The following is a 12,758-nucleotide window of genomic DNA, read 5'->3' as shown; positions in this document are numbered from 1 at the left end:
CTAGAGAGAGCCCCATCCCCCCACATGTAACAAATCCCAATTCAAACCCTGAAGGATGCTGAAAGAGCCAAAGAAATTTCTTTGTACTCTGCAAAATATCGGTTGGCCACACCAAATCTCACTCCAAGATTGTGGGGAAATTTGGCAGCTCTGGATGTCTGTCCCAACATTTTTCTCCTTTCTCATCCTTGGAGCAGTCACAGGTCTCAGCTCTGGTTCAACAACTGGTAGGTAAACACTTTGACGTGGGATGTTGACCCAGCACTGGCTCCTTCTCCAGGTCATCAACGTCACTGACATCCCGTTTGGGTGCTTCCTTGCTTTGTTCCAGACTCTCAGCTGCTGTACCAAAATGGGCGCCTGACTTGTCAGTCATCAGATCCAAACTCTCACGTTACAGATTTTCCGCATTTTCAGCCGTTGGGCACCTGACTTCTTCCACCAACACGAATTCTGGATCGGCAAACTCATACTTTGGTTTCAGATTCAAGGTAGGCTTGTCTGTAGGAGAGTCTGTACTGTACTGATTCCCCACATGGCCGTAGGTTTGATCTACGCACCCTCTTTACAGGTCCTTCCTCCAGTGCACAATTTCTGCCCTAGTCGGAATGCAGGCGTTTAGGCACCCCATATTTCAAGAATATATGAAGTTAATATATGCCCAGTATACCAATGTCAGTTAAATATATGAAGTTAATGATTAACAGACTATCTAGACCTACATTTGTTCATGTCTTTAATAACAGGTTATGCTTTAGGAATAGGCCTAAACTTATAGTTCGGGTGTTAATGCATCTGTTACAAATACTTACCAATAATGTAACCCATGAATAATTCAGGAGTTACTGCTGGTAAGTTAAGTATATTGTGTGGGCCCATCTGAAGTGAGCCCTTTCTATGCTTGACAAAGCATTTATAAATGAGTTGCAATTGCTATCAGAACCTGGACACACACATGCATTTACTACTATTTGGATATGCCTTCAGAAATATGCCAACGGATAAGTAGTGTGTTAATGTATCTTTAAAAAGGACTTACCAACACATCAATTCATGACTAACTCATGAGTTACTACTGATTAGTTGACTACATGGCGTGAGCCCATCTAAAGTGAGGTCTGGTTATGCATTTATAAATGAGTTGCAAAGGCTAGCAGATACAAAAGAGTAAAAAAAGTATTTGTAACACTTATTACAATGTAGCAAGTATGTGTTGAGATAATAAAAAAACTTAAAACATTGGAGATGTTTGATAAATGTATTTCTGTTTTGTCTCTCCTGGAGAGAGTAAAACCAATCTATTAACATATAGAAAGAAAATGTTTGTCCCATTGCAGAAGCAAACATATGGATAAGCCTTTTGGGAGCCACCCTGCTGTGTTGAGACTACATAGGAACAGTGGAAATGTTTATGAGTTATGTTTTGAATGGAGTTGTCCTTCACATGATAGCCTTTGATCTGTGTCCGGGAGGAACTTCCAACGCTCATGTTAGAGGTGTGACCTCTTCATCTGAGACAGAGAAGACAGCAACTGAGATGCGCTTAACACGTTACCATGCCAATGACGGACCAATGAGAGTACACCAGGTGAAAAGGAACTGCCCCCAGGTGTAGGGAATATAATTCTGAAATTTACAATGATTCAAGACTGTTCAATGTGACCCCAGAAGGGAGGCATGTCTTTCGGTCCACCGACAGCTGCGGACTGATCTCATGTGACTGATCTCATCAGGGAGAAGCCTGAATCAAGTCCTCTGCTGGCAGTGTTATTATGTTTTGTGTTTTATTGTCTTTGTCATATCATTTTCTTCATGCTGTTTCATCAAACCCTTTTTTAACTCTTTATTGGGCTCTAGCCTTTCCTTCCTCATCAATCCAAGAACACATGTTAGTTTTTTTCCAACAGAGCACACATTGAAGATTTATGCATACAACAAAAAATGTCATCCCACAAAACCACAGATAACTCCTCCCCCAAATCCTCTTGCCACAAGGCTCTTATGGGATCCAGTGGATCTGGATGAAGAGAAAGAATTTGATTATGAATATCGGAAATAAACCCTTTCAATGAAAAACTAGGTTTAAAAAAACTTTCAAGAGGTTACTTACAAATTCGGGAAGTCTGGAAAGATTGTGTGAGCTAAACTACAAACGTTTAGGTATCTAAAAAAGTGATTTTTTGGGAGTGAGAATTGTTCTGAGAGCTGTTGAAAGGACACAAAGGTGTTGTTAATGTATAAATAGTGATACAATACAATTCCTTGATTAGACCAAATTTAAAAAAACATTGTTTACAAGAGATTGAGGGAAAGTTTGATTAGTGGCTATTGGAGCATGGATGGAGAAAGAGTGTTAATCTAAACTGCATTTGAATGGAGCCCAAAGTCAAAGAGAAGTTCTCACAAGCAAATTCCTACTGTACGGAGAAGTGGAGGATAAAGTTGACGTTAAAGAATGCACTACAGCCTCCAATTAGCAGAAAATGCATCCATGGTACCCAAGTGGGTGCAGGATCAAAGGTGTCATATTGGAGTCAGAATTTTTAAATTCTTATAATAAAGGCCCAGTAACAGAATATGGGAAGAGCCAACCCCCCAAGTGGTTTGGGTCTCTGTAAAAATTGTTTACTCAACCTAGGGACCTTTATATTCCAAATAGATTCTAAGATTAGACTGTCCAGTTCATGGAAAAACGACTGAGGCAGGAAAATAGGGACAGATTGAAACAGATATGAGAAACGTGGGAGAGCAATAAACTTCACAGAATTGACGTGAACTGCCAAGGACAAGTTGAGAAGAGACCAATGTTCAAAGTCCTCTCGAGTTTTAGAAGTCTTTGAAAGCATGATTCATATCTAATGAATCAGATGTCTTTGATGGGAAGAGGCTGTCTGGCGCAGTTGGTGTGCAAGTAATTTACTAGCTTTGTCGCCATGTTCAAAATAAGTTGATCTGGTTTGAAGTAGGCATTCAGCAGATTGTGTCATAAGTATATCAAATTTGGCTTGTACAGATAACCTTTCCTTATATACATCAGGGGACGGATTAATTGTATACACGCCATCAAGCTGAGATGTTTGCTGAGTTAGCATAGAGAGTTGGTCATACCTAACTCTTATCTGAAATGCAGCATAACATATTATTTTATATTAGGCTTTCCCATTCAACAGAAGCTGAAACATCAGAAAATATGATTAGACTAACAAACAGATGTATTTGACAAATAATAAAGTTAAGTCCTGATCCGAGAGGAGACTTGTATTTGATCTCCATGGAACATGCAATCCAACAAAACCTTAAAATGAACTGCCATGGGCACAGGAGAATAGTCAGAAAGAAATATTGCAGATGTAGCCCACCTAAAATGCACAGGGCCAAAGTACTGCAATTGCTGTGATCCTCCGTTCCCCTAGATGGCGCTGCTCCATGCTTATAGAATGAACCACTCTATGTTGCGCGGCAGAAGAAGATCAACGTTTTTTTTTTCTTTCTTTTTTCTCTTCTCGCCAAGCAGATCGCCAGATGAAGACAGTACACCTCCTTCACAGTATGACACCAATAGAAGGAGTTTGTTATCAATAAAGAAATAATCCACATGCGTAAAAGTGTAGTGGACACCAGAAAAGATAGAATACTCCCTTCAAGAGGAATTAAAAAAGTGCCAGACATCAGAAACAGAAAATTCATTCTATTGGATGAGGAACGATCGAGCTGCGGACTGAGCAAGGGATTAAAGTTTTCTCCAAGAATTAATTGAGGAGTTGAAAGAAAGTTTTGAGGTTTGAAAAAACTATCATCATCCCAATTAGGTTCATACAAATTGACGAAAACAAAATTGGTGTTACACATCTGACCAGTAAAATGAGGAATCTGCCATTTGGGTCAGAAATCACCTTTGAATGTACAAATAGAATAGATGTATGAAGTAGGACAGCTGCCCCCCTAGATTTTCCCAAGAATGATAAACTTGACCCACCCATCCACTCTTCGGCCTTGCCCGGTCCCCATCTCTGAGATGCGCGTCTCTGGTGAGTAAACAATGTGGGCGTCTAGGTGTCAGAGATGGTAAAGTACCTTACTGCGTTTTGATGGATAATTGAGCCCCTCGCAAAACTAATACATTTTGCATACGTCCTTGCACTATAAAGATATAAGTTGTAGCTTGACTTTGGTGATATAATATCAATCCTATAAAGGAATATAAGTGATAAGACATATGTTACTGTGTCAAACAAAAGCACCTGACTGTAAAATGGAGGGAAACAAAACAGAACAATAAAACAACAAGCAAACAAAAAAGAAAGCCCCCCCAACGGCCCCCCTCCCAGACAAAAAACATCCAACCCCCCACCCGCTTCATCATGAAACAAAACCAGGGATACACCATTACAGTTGTCCAATAACCCCCCCACCCCCAATCTGAGACATTAGCCTCTCCCTAATGGAAATGTGTGCATACCCCTCCTATTGCTAAACACAATCACCCTCTAGTTTTAAACACACTACACAAAAAATTTTGTGTTGAATTGAGTTGTAGAAAACATTTTATTGTAGTGTTGTGTTGTGTATTGATCATGTTGCTTTGTACCCTTTTTTAAAAATCTGTCTATCTGTTTCTCCAATTAGTTATATATTATTGACAATAACACATTAAGACACATTGGTTAGTACTGGTTATTTTCAGTTATACATTGTATTAAAATTATAATGTACTGTAGCATTGTTTGTGTCATAATTTGAGTGTTGAACTGGCTTATACATTAAAAGTGTTGAAATGACACATTTGTGTGTTTTTTTTAGCTGACACAATGTGTATCACATTAATTGCGTTAAGTAGGACAATATTGAAACTGGACAATATTATCTGTTTTGTGCAATAACACTGGCTTGTAATGTGGGCAATACTCAACTGCTACTATTATTATTATTATTATTACTTTTCACCATTGCAACACCTTAATTATGTTATTTATACAAATACTGTATCATAATATACCTTTAACTGTTTATATCCACACCCCTTATATTTCTTTATTTCTTTATTTATATTTCTGATATTTCTAATATCTGAGCAACTGTAGCACAGAGTTTCCCTTTGGGGATCAATAAAGTTTTTCTGATTCTGATTCTGACACAACATTTTTTCTTCTCGTTAAAATTATGCACATGCAATATGTGATTTTGACCCATTTCTTTTTGCAGTGTAAATAGGCTGGACAACTAAAATATCGTTGAAACCTTCTTTTTTTAAAGAATGGGCAAGCACAACCCCATTCACAACTACCTTTTGTAAAAGCACAGTGTAGCCTAGATAGCAGACTTTAATCGGATGCACTCTGTAAGAAAAAAGTTATACAGTAAGTGGTAGAAAAATGAAAATGTAATTAATGATATTAATATGTACAGTATATGGGTCATACCAAGCCAGAAGTGCCCTTGGACCACAAGTGAGGGTCCCACCCACGTAGCTATATATCTATGATGCCATTAGGGCATATTAAAAATAATCAGATGACTGATTTCACTTTCACTCAGAAAGTGCAATCAGCAAAAATGTGCAATCTGACTTGATAATGTAATAGAAAAAAACGTAATACTTTAAGGAACAGCTGCTGTCTCTTCTTGTATCACATTTTCGGGGGTCACATATGCAGTGCTATTATTTCCAATAGCAGTGAAGGCAGCATACAACGTCTACGGGCTGCGTGAGGCGGGTTTGGCCAGGCAAGGACACAGGGTTGGAATGACATTTGTGTAAGTTAGCTAAGTAATTCTTATTGGCTTGTCACTAGCGATAACCTTTCCAATACTAACTTTACTCTACAAAACCTAACCTTGAGAACCACTGCATCTAGACAGATTCCAGCGGGTTTTTGCATGTTAAAGGTAGCTAACATTACAGAAACGTTTACCAAGCCGGTGGCTAGCACGCTACTAGCTGGTAGCCAAGGAAAATCATTTCTAGTTTCCTTGCAGCTAGCATCTAGCTAGCGTTAGTTAGCTTGTCGAGCAAGCTAGCTGGTAGCATTGACTTTCAAGCTTTAGCCAGGCAGGCAGTGCTAGCTAACGGCATTTAAGGTAACATTAATGTCAACGTTTAAGGGAAGATATCTAGAGTCCCATGTCACGGCTATTTCTTGAGAAAAAAAGTGGCCCACAAATATGACTTCATAGTAATCATTAACAACTTAAAATGTTGGCATTACCAAAATGATTAGGATAATGTTATACATCCTGGCGTTAATAATTCCTTGTTAGTGCAATTGATTTGAAACTAAATGGCCCAAAGAATAATGGTAACTTTAATGTTTTGTCTCCGTTATGTCAATTGTCTTTCTTTCGCGAGGGCTGCAATGCCTAGAAATTTCCAGCACTGGTTTATTATCTTGGAATGTTAACTAGTCATCTGTTGCAAGCCACACATTATGTATAGTTTACTTTAGTTTTTTTGTAGGCAACGTTAACGTTTGATTGTTTATTTTGTCAAATGTTAAAAACACGACATGTCCTTCACAAGTTGTTATAAACACAAGAGGAGATTTATACTTATTTCTGCTCCCTTTTCTTTATGTACATTACCAGCTGTAAGCATACAGTCGTTTAAAACATTTCTTGCTGTTAGGTTAATTCATTATCGCTGTCACCATGGAGTCTCTGATTATAAACTTGTGGTCTGGTGCAGGTCATGTGCTCTTGGCATAGTCTCTGAAAACCTCATTAGAAGACCCAGGTCAGGGAAAATCCATCAACTATAATTTGCTCCTGTAGCTTTACTGCACTTGGGTCAATATCCGGTCTGTTGTACGAGTTTAAAGCGTTTTGATTTAATGCAAACCGGCATTTGTCATTTTGCAAATTAAACAGTTGCTTAGATCTAGGGCTGCACCTAACGACTCTTTTATAGTCGATTCATGTGTTGAATATTTTCTTGAGTTATCGATTAGTTGTTTGGTCTAGAAAATGTCAGAAAATGTCGAAAAATGTTTTTTAAAAGCCCAAGATGACATCCTCAAATGTCTTCTTTTGTCACTCAAAGATATTCAGTTTACTGTAACAGAGTAGAGAAGAAACTAGAAAATATTCACATTTAACAAGCTGGTATCAAAGAATTTTTTACTTTTGTCTTAAAAATGATTGATTATTATTATTGATAATTTATAATGGCACTAACATAACCAATATTGTTTTTAATGTTGATTATCTGGTTTAGTTGTTTGGTCTCTAAATATGGTGAACATGGTCAAAATTATTGACCCAAAGCCCAAGATGACGTTGCTTAAATGTCCTGTTTTTTTCCACAGAGGAGAGAATAAACTAGAACATATTCGCATTTAAAGTAGAATTCCAATCAATGGTGTGTTTATTGACGGTCCTAAAGCACTCCTTGCAGTATCAACACCGGAAGTAAACAGAGCTGAATTAGCACAACTTTCATGCATTTATGTCACATTCGCATCAGTCATTTTCACTGTTTTCACTCGGAAGGAATCACTTCACATGGGTCGGCACTTTTAATGCCATTTTGAACATGTTTTGTCTGACAGGTTGTCGCAATATTATTGCCAAGCCAAGTCCGGCAATATTACGTTGTATGAAACATTAACTTGTTCTTCTAACGTTGTGGCTGGCTGAATATCTGGCTTGCTTGCTGGAACGCTCAGTTGTCAGTTGAGCATCAAACATCTTAGAGGAAGAGATGTCTCCAGTGTTTAAATAAACTTTTAAAGCTATATAAAATTGTTTCCTTGTGTAATGTCTAGTTATCTTTTTAAATACATTTTTTAGAAAGGTAATTTTAAAGTAAATATACTTACACAAGTAGTTGTATCCTTTCGTATTTTGGACTCTCATGGGCATAATGTGCGGATAGTTAGGGCTGCAGCTTGCAATTATTTTAGTAAAGCTGTAGCATTTACATTGAATTATCTTGGTAACATTAAGCTAGTGCAGATTTGCAATAGGCAAACTGTACAGAGGTTTTTGTAGCGTCAAATGTTCCCAAAATTTTGACACTTTTCTGTCTTTTTTTCCTGCCTGTCTCTTCTCATAGCCCTTCACTATCTCACTCTTTTCCTCCATTTGTTGTACCAGCAATATCATTATCCTAGATATAGCCTGGAAAATGTTGATATTATTTATTGGCCATATTGTCACTCCTGTTACCAGCTCTTTCATCTCTTCTCTGTGGTCTCAGATTTGTGGAGGTGAAGAAACACCCCCAGTCATCAGGTTAAGGTGGCAGTGTGTGTGTATCTCTGCGGTATCTTCTGTGCTATTGCTGTGGCTGATGGTCAGCTGGTAACTGGGGTTGCCCCTGCCCCTGTGGTGAATGGCTGTGAGCAGAGGGGGTGTCGCCTTCTGGGTGGGTTGTGTCTGCAGCCATGGCAGAATGCAAGCCATCAGAAAATGGAGGTGGAGTCTCAATCAGGTAAATATCCTGCCCATTTCACATTTGAGTTCACATTTGTGGTGCTGGCAAATCCGCAATTCTAGGGGGTGTGCCTCTTTCCCTTATTAGGAGAACCGATACGTATCTAGATACATGGGCTACGTTATGGTTCAGGAACGATACATTTTACTAAGGAATAATTCAGTTTGATTTGATGTTAAATAGTGTAATTCAATTAAACACAATTCAGTCTTATTGTTAATATCAGTATGATGGAAACACATGCATGTTCCATTTTAACTGAAAATGAACAAAGACTAAAGCAAAGACATGCTAATAGTATTACGTCGGCTTAATTAGCTAGCCAATTCTAACCAAATAACAGCCACATCAGCTTAAACACCATCCTTGCCCATGTGATCTTAGAGACAGTAACTTAAACATAGGTCGAACGGTACAGTCATTGTGAGGACTCCAATAATAATCCTACAGTATTAAGTGAGTAAGTTACACTGGAGAGTACAATAATGCTGTTGTGTGTGTTAGCATGCGGCTAGTGGATTTTTCTGCTAAGGTTGTCAATTTTAACTGAATAGCTTGGAAGTTATAAACATCAATATAAACTTAAGACAATTTAATACATCTTCAGTGGGGAGAACAAGTATTTGATACACTGCCGATTTTGCAGGTTTTCCTACTCACAAAGCATGTAGAGGTCTGTAATGTTTAGCATAGGTACACTTCAACTGTGAGATACAGAATCTTAAACAAAAATCCAGAAAATTAATTGTATAATTTTTAAATCATTAACTTGCATTTTATTGCATGACATCAGTATTTGATCACCTATCAACCAGTAAGAATTCCAGCTCTTTTTGTCTTTAAGAAGCCCTCGTGTTCTCCACTCATTACCTGTATTAACTGCACCTGTTTGAACTTGTTACCTGTATCAAAGAAACCTCACCACACACTCAATCAAACAGACTTTAACCTCTCCACAATGGCCAAGACCAGAAGCTGTGTAAGGACATCAGGGATAAAATTGTAGACCTGCACAAGGCTGGGTTGGGCTACAGGACAATAGGCAAGCAGCTTGGTGAGAAGGCAACAACTGTTAGAGGAATTATTAGAAAATGGATGAAGTTCAAGATGACTTTCAATCTCCCTTGGTCTGGGGCACCATGCAAGATCTCATTTCATGGTGCACCAATGATCGTGAGGGATTAGCCCAGAACTACACGGCAGGACTTAGTCAATGACCTGAAGAGAGCTGGGACCACAGTCTCAAAGAAAACCATAAGTAACACACTATGCTGTCATGGATTTAAATCCTGCAGCGCAACCCAGCGCAAACCAGGCCCTTCTGAAGATTGCCAGTGACCATCTGGATGATCCAGAAGAGGAATGGAAGAAGGTCATGTGGTCTGATGAGACCCCAAGAACACCATCCCAACCGTAAAGCATGGAGGTGGAAACATTTTTTGGGGATGCTTTTCTGCAAAAGTGACAGGATGATTAAACCGTATTGAGGGGAGGATGGGTGGGGCCATGTATTGCGAGGTCTTGGCCGACAATCTCCTTTACTCAGTAAGAGTACTGAAGATGGATCGTGGTTGGGTCTTCCAGCATGACCAGAACAACCCGAAATACACAGCCAGGGCAACTAAGGAGTGGCTCCATAAGAAGCATCTCAAGGTCCTGAAGTGGCCTAACCAGTCTCCAGACCTGAACCCAATATAAAATCTTTGGAAGGAGCTAAAAGTCTATATTGCCCAGCGACAGCCCCGAAACCTAAGGGATCTGGGGAAGGTCTGTATCGAGGAGTGGGCCAAAATCCCTGTTGCAGTGTGTGCAAACTTGGTCAAGAACTACAATAAATGTATGATCTCTGAAATTACAAACCAAACCACTTATTAACTTTAGCTTTTCTGATGTACATAAATACTTACGTCATGCAATAAAATGAAAATGAATTATTTAAAAAATCCTACAATGTGATTTTCTGGATTTTTGATTTGGATTCCGTTTCTCCCAGTTGAAGTGTACCTATAAAAATATTACAGACCTCTACATGCTTTGTAAGTAGGAAGACCTGCAAAATTTGAAGTGTATCAAGTACTTGTTCTACCCACTGTATATATATTTCTACAAGTTTACTCACATGTTTATGAATACACACATGGATGGATGACTCACAGCTAGTACAATCTACAATAGTGTGGATGTATTCCTCTCCGCCACTTTCACTGCTAACTTAAAAGATGAAACCAAATAACCTTTTTTCTGCAAACAAGGGTGTAGGAAGTTGGGTTGGGAACCGGAGGGTCACTGGTTCAATTTAATTTAATTTTAACTTTAATTTAATGAAATTAAAATTTACACTCTGTGTCCACACTTGATAATCACACATAGTCCTGAACTACACACACACACACATGCTCAGGATCTGTACATGCACTAATGGAGAGATGTCAGAGTGATTGGGTTGCCAGCTGAACCAGCGCCCTAAGCGGTTGGGGGGGTACGGTGCCTTGCTCAACAGCACCTGGCAGTGTCCTCATATGGACCAAAAAGTACGGAGTGTGGATTGGTGGCTGGAAAGATGCCACTTCACCTCCTGGGCACTGCCAGGTGCTCTTGAGCGAGGCACTGTACCCCCCCAACCGCTCAGGGCGCTGGTTCAGCTGGCAGCCCACTCACTCTGACATCTCTCCATTAGTGCATTTATAGGTCCTGAGCATGTGTGTGTATTTCAAGCCTGTGTGTGATTACTAACGGAGTGTAAATTGTAATTTCCCCACTAGGGATTAATAAACAAATTCAAATTAAATTAACCTGAGTATGATGACTAATTCCCACACATAACCACACATTGAATTGACAGCAAAGCTTCAGTTCGTAATAATCGGGCATTAGGCTGATACAATAGTTTTTATCAAAATGTCAGACTATTGTTATGAAATGTCTGTAACAATACAGTATGTCAACAAGTGTTTTTAAAGTATTGCATGTTAAATACAATCTTAGCATGTCCTCATTGCTCCTTCAGGGAGTCGACTTGCAGTGGATCCGTCAGACACGCCCCCTGAGCAGTGCATCATGGGCCCTGGTCCCCCCCAACAGCCTGCGATATCAGAGCATTAAGCAGCCGTTGCTGTCCCACCCGTTCCACCATGCCAGCCAGCCTCAAAGAGGAGTTTACTACGAGGAAGAGTGGGAGGAGTCTCTGAGCGTGTGTGTGCTGGTGCGACAGGGCGAGGCAGATGGCCTCCATACCCTGCTGGAGATCCCTCTGTTCTTTCACAACAAACTAGGAGAGCTCCTCGCTCCAGGGCCCCACAAGTCCTCTGAGTTCTCTTTCCCGTTGACCACGGTGGATGGCAGCAGAGAAGATGACATCAGCGTTGGCAGCTTCAGGAGAAACAGCATTGATTCTATGAAGAGAGAGCATGGTTGTTTCCGGAGCCTGTTTGAAGCAGAGAGATGTCCAGCACCGTTTATGTATGGCTCTCAGTTTTTTTGTTTTCATTGCCCTGGCACAGAGCCCGTAGCTGGAAGTGGGCTGAAATATAGGAAGGACATTGGACATGGGACCAAGCTTGTGGAGTGGCCTGTGCTGCCTCCCACCTCTCTGTGTAGTCATGCAGAGAGAGCGGGGGGGCAAAATACTGAAAGAGACAGTGAAGAAGAGGAGAAACTGGCCCTGATGTATGAAAGACTGAGGATAGAGGTAAGAGTGCACCCTGTATGTCAGGGGTCCCCAAACTTTTTCCAGTGAGGGCCTAACATAACATAAAAGCCTAACATAAAAGAGGGCATAACTTTGCCCTTCTCTGATGGGGGGCCAGGGTCAGTTTCTAACAGAAAAAGTGTGACAATCGCAGGGGCTCTAAATGTAATCATTTATTGTTTTCCAGAAAACATGCTGACACTCCAGCGCACCACAAATATCCAAATATTAATAACCCTTTCTGAGATAAAATAACCCTCTCTGGGTTCTTCACAGAATAAAATAACTCAGAAAATATATAGGCTAATAACACTATTTATGAAATAGATAAAAATAACCCTCTCTGGGTTCTTCACAGAATAAAATAACTCAGAAAATATATAGGCTAATAACACTATTTATGAAATAAATAAAAATAACCCTCTCTGGGTTCTTCACAGAATAAAATAACGCAGAAAATATATAGGCTAATAACACTATTTATGAAATAAATAAAAATAAAATAACCCTCTCTGGGTTTTTCACAGAATAAAATAACGCAGAAAATATATAGGCTAAAACCACCATTTATTAAATCAATAAAAATCAAATAACCCTCTCTGGGTTCTTCACAGAAAGAAAGTTATGGTGTGCCGTGCA

At 39.5% G+C, this 12,758-nt stretch overlaps 1 protein-coding gene across 2 annotated transcripts in view; it reads left to right on the top strand.

Moving 5' to 3' along the window:
• Positions 1 to 5,529: 5,529 nt before the first annotated feature.
• The window catches only part of c14h6orf136 (chromosome 14 C6orf136 homolog), a 24,543-nt gene continuing 17,314 nt past the window's right edge, over positions 5,530 to 12,758 (top strand). Inside the window, exons 1-3 of one of the 2 annotated variants that reach the window (XM_034893019.1) lie at positions 5,530 to 5,754; positions 8,195 to 8,428; positions 11,439 to 12,119. In XM_034893019.1, coding sequence (XP_034748910.1) covers positions 8,330 to 8,428; positions 11,439 to 12,119 — 780 coding nt within the window. In that variant the 5' untranslated portion in view covers positions 5,530 to 5,754; positions 8,195 to 8,329. Of the gene's footprint in view, positions 5,887 to 8,194; positions 8,429 to 11,438; positions 12,120 to 12,758 lie in introns of both variants that reach the window. The other variant, XM_034893020.1, reaches the window with a different exon arrangement.

This window comes from Etheostoma cragini, chromosome 14 (assembly GCF_013103735.1).
Source record: "Etheostoma cragini isolate CJK2018 chromosome 14, CSU_Ecrag_1.0, whole genome shotgun sequence".
Taxonomy (NCBI): Eukaryota; Metazoa; Chordata; class Actinopteri; order Perciformes; family Percidae; genus Etheostoma; species Etheostoma cragini.
Note: the sequence above shows the minus strand (reverse complement) of the source record. Positions and strands in the feature narration are given on the sequence as shown.